The following is a 2,727-nucleotide window of genomic DNA, read 5'->3' as shown; positions in this document are numbered from 1 at the left end:
CCAGGCTGCTCCTCCCATGGAGGAAGAGGAGTTCTTTGAGATCGATTCCAACGCGTACTACCAGATCCAGTGGACGGATGGGCCGTTCGGCTTTACTGTGCGCGAAGCGCAGTCGAAACAGGGATCTGTAGTCCTCATTACCAAACGCACCGGCAAGAGCACGTGTGCTGGTCTACGGCGTGTGGCCGTGGGCGATATCCTCATCAAGATCGGGGACAAGGACGTCCGTCAGCTGGGCTTCGAGCGATCGACCATGCACTTACGCAACGTTCCCAAGCCAGTGGTGCTGACGTTCCAAGCCATCGATTAGCAAGAAGTAGAAAGAGAGTCGCCAAGGGCAGCGCGTAGAAGACACTGCACATATTTGTTGAAGTTGACATTGTCATTCGCTATCAAAATATGGCTACACTCTGCCAACTTTTCGAGTAATCGGTTTTGACAGGATTGTTTTGTGCATTTTCATGATATTTTTAGGCCCTCCCAAGGCGATTGTCTCGTAGACGCACTCGTCGGTCCTCGCACTCTTGGTAGCCTAGTTAACGGCACGTCTAGGACCACTCAGTGTAAATTTCGCGCAGACGACATGACCGACCAAGTCCCTGCCGGTTTCAATGAAAAGTACCGCATTGGCCGTGTCATTGGCGAAGGTGTTGTGGCACATTTTGCCACATGTCCAATATCTTTAAAGCTTAACTGCGTTCTTGCCACATCAACAGGCAACTTTTCCGTTGTGAAGGAGTGCACCGACCGGAAGACAGGGGAGCGGTTTGCTGTCAAGTGTATCAACAAGGCGGCACTGAATCCAAAGGACCGCAGCAACTTGGAGCAGGAGATCGAGATCCTCAAAGACGTACGCGCGTGGTTTTAAGTTGCCGAAGATTTTTTAACAGTACTAACTTTTATTTTGCCTTTTTACCAGCTGAAGCATCCAAACATTATCAAGTTGTGCGACGTGTTTGACGGCGACGGCCCCATGTGCTTCTTGGTGATGGAGTACGCCGAAGGTGGAGAGCTCTTCGATCGCATCATCGCCAAGGAATACTACACCGAAGGAGAAGCAAAAAAAGTCATGAAAGTCGTGGCAAAAGTGCTGCGATACTGCCACGCCAAAGGTGTGACCCACCGCGACCTGAAACCTGAAAACCTGCTGTACGCGGATGAGACTGACAGCGCCGTGATCAAAATTGCCGATTTCGGGTTTGCCAAACTCGTCACAGAGGAGACAAACATGTCCACGATGTGCGGTACACCAGGTTACTACGCACCGGAGATCGTCCGCAAGTTGCCGTACGACAGCAAGTGCGACATCTGGAGTCTCGGGGTCATCGCCTACATTCTGTTGTGTGGTTTCCCTCCGTTCTACGATGAGAATCAAGTTGAGGAGATGCGAAAAGTGGGTTTTCTCTGATGCAATTTGCAACGACCTGATACAATAAAAAGACTGACGGGAATGTGTGTTTTGGACAGATTCTCAACGGCGACTTCGAGTTTGTGGCGCCGTATTTCGACGGCGTCTCGCAGCAGGCGAAGGACCTGATTTGCAAGATGCTCGTGGTCCAGCCGTCGAAACGTTTGACGGCTCAGGAAGTGCTGGATCACCCGTGGTTTAATGACATTAAGGAAGAGGATGACGATGCTCCAGTGCTATCAGTGGGCAAGAACTTGAAAGAGGCTAGGCGCCTGACTGCACGCAGTAAATTTCGTGCCGGTGTGGGTGCAGTCCTGGCCGTGACCAAGACGCAACGACTGCTCAAGGCAGCTCGCAGCCCGCCGACGTAGAAGCAAACACTAATGAAAAGAACCTGATGCTGTTCTTAACGCAATACAGCACTTGGACTCTTGAACCTAGGCGTCTAAAATATCTATAATAAATTGGGCCATTCAAAGTTATTATGTGCGCTTGGATTTAAATGTGGGGCGACTCGCAAAATGTTTTACGCTAGAATCCTGCGTAAGTACTACTGAACTATTGGTGCAGTACCACTTACACCGTTTACGTGACCGTCACGTGAGACTCTCACCGATTGCTCAAGAAAATGCGCATGTCTTTAAAAATGCATATTGATGCAACGCAACCGACGACGACGATGACGGGCACAATCTAGGTCAGGGCCTGACATAAGCTGTGCCCGTCATCGTCGGCACTTGTCGTCAGCTGCGTTGTATTTTCTAAACAAAGAAAAAAAAGCTTACTCATCGACGACTTTGTGATCGAAAAAAAAATCTGTGGGCCATTTTCTATTTTTTTTAAGAATGTCAATTATTTCTTGAAAAACAAGTGATAATTTCTAATTATTTTGTGCCGTAATGGAAGATCAGTATAGTATCTGAAAACATTGAATTCTTATAGTTGGTCTCTTCTTCATGTAGAATACATTATTTAGATCGTACGAGAGTAAACGCATGACCAATTGTTTCAGTACTCTCGTTTCAACTCGTAACGAGATAGTTGTGACAAGGACGGTTGTTAGAATAGTTAATTTTTAGTATGTAGTTGCGCTAGCAAACAAACAATAAAATGGTACAGTTCCAGAAGAAACCTTATTTTACCACGAGTACAGTCTCAGCATCAGGACGAACAGGATCATTGTGATACAAATTCCGCTCCCTGTCTGGTAACGACTCACGTTTTCTGTGGGAGGATAAAATTAAAAAACGAAATTTCAGTTTGTGTAAGACAAAGGCCAATTTGTGTCATTTAAGTTTGTAGAATAACGCAAGGCTTGA

The 2,727-nt window shown here is 47.1% G+C and overlaps 2 protein-coding genes across 2 annotated transcripts; both read left to right on the top strand.

Annotated features, from left to right (window-relative positions):
* On the top strand, positions 1-417 carry PITG_21502 (uncharacterized protein; the record flags this gene model as incomplete). The annotated part of the gene is made up of 1 exon (XM_002894765.1): positions 1-417. One exon carries the CDS (start codon positions 17-19, stop codon positions 308-310), a length of 294 nt encoding a protein of 97 aa, XP_002894811.1.
* Positions 418-496: 79 nt separating this feature from the next.
* On the top strand, positions 497-1,890 carry PITG_21501 (calcium/calmodulin dependent protein kinase, putative; the record flags this gene model as incomplete). The annotated part of the gene is made up of 4 exons (XM_002894764.1): positions 497-647; positions 717-850; positions 920-1,393; positions 1,468-1,890. 4 exons carry the CDS (start codon positions 584-586, stop codon positions 1,777-1,779), a joined length of 984 nt encoding a protein of 327 aa, XP_002894810.1.
* Between the last annotated feature and the right edge of the window lie 837 nt (positions 1,891-2,727).

The sequence above is a fragment of the Phytophthora infestans genome, genomic scaffold (assembly GCF_000142945.1).
Source record: "Phytophthora infestans T30-4 supercont1.499 genomic scaffold, whole genome shotgun sequence".
Classification (NCBI taxonomy): domain Eukaryota; phylum Oomycota; class Peronosporomycetes; order Peronosporales; family Peronosporaceae; genus Phytophthora; species Phytophthora infestans.
Note: the sequence above shows the minus strand (reverse complement) of the source record. Positions and strands in the feature narration are given on the sequence as shown.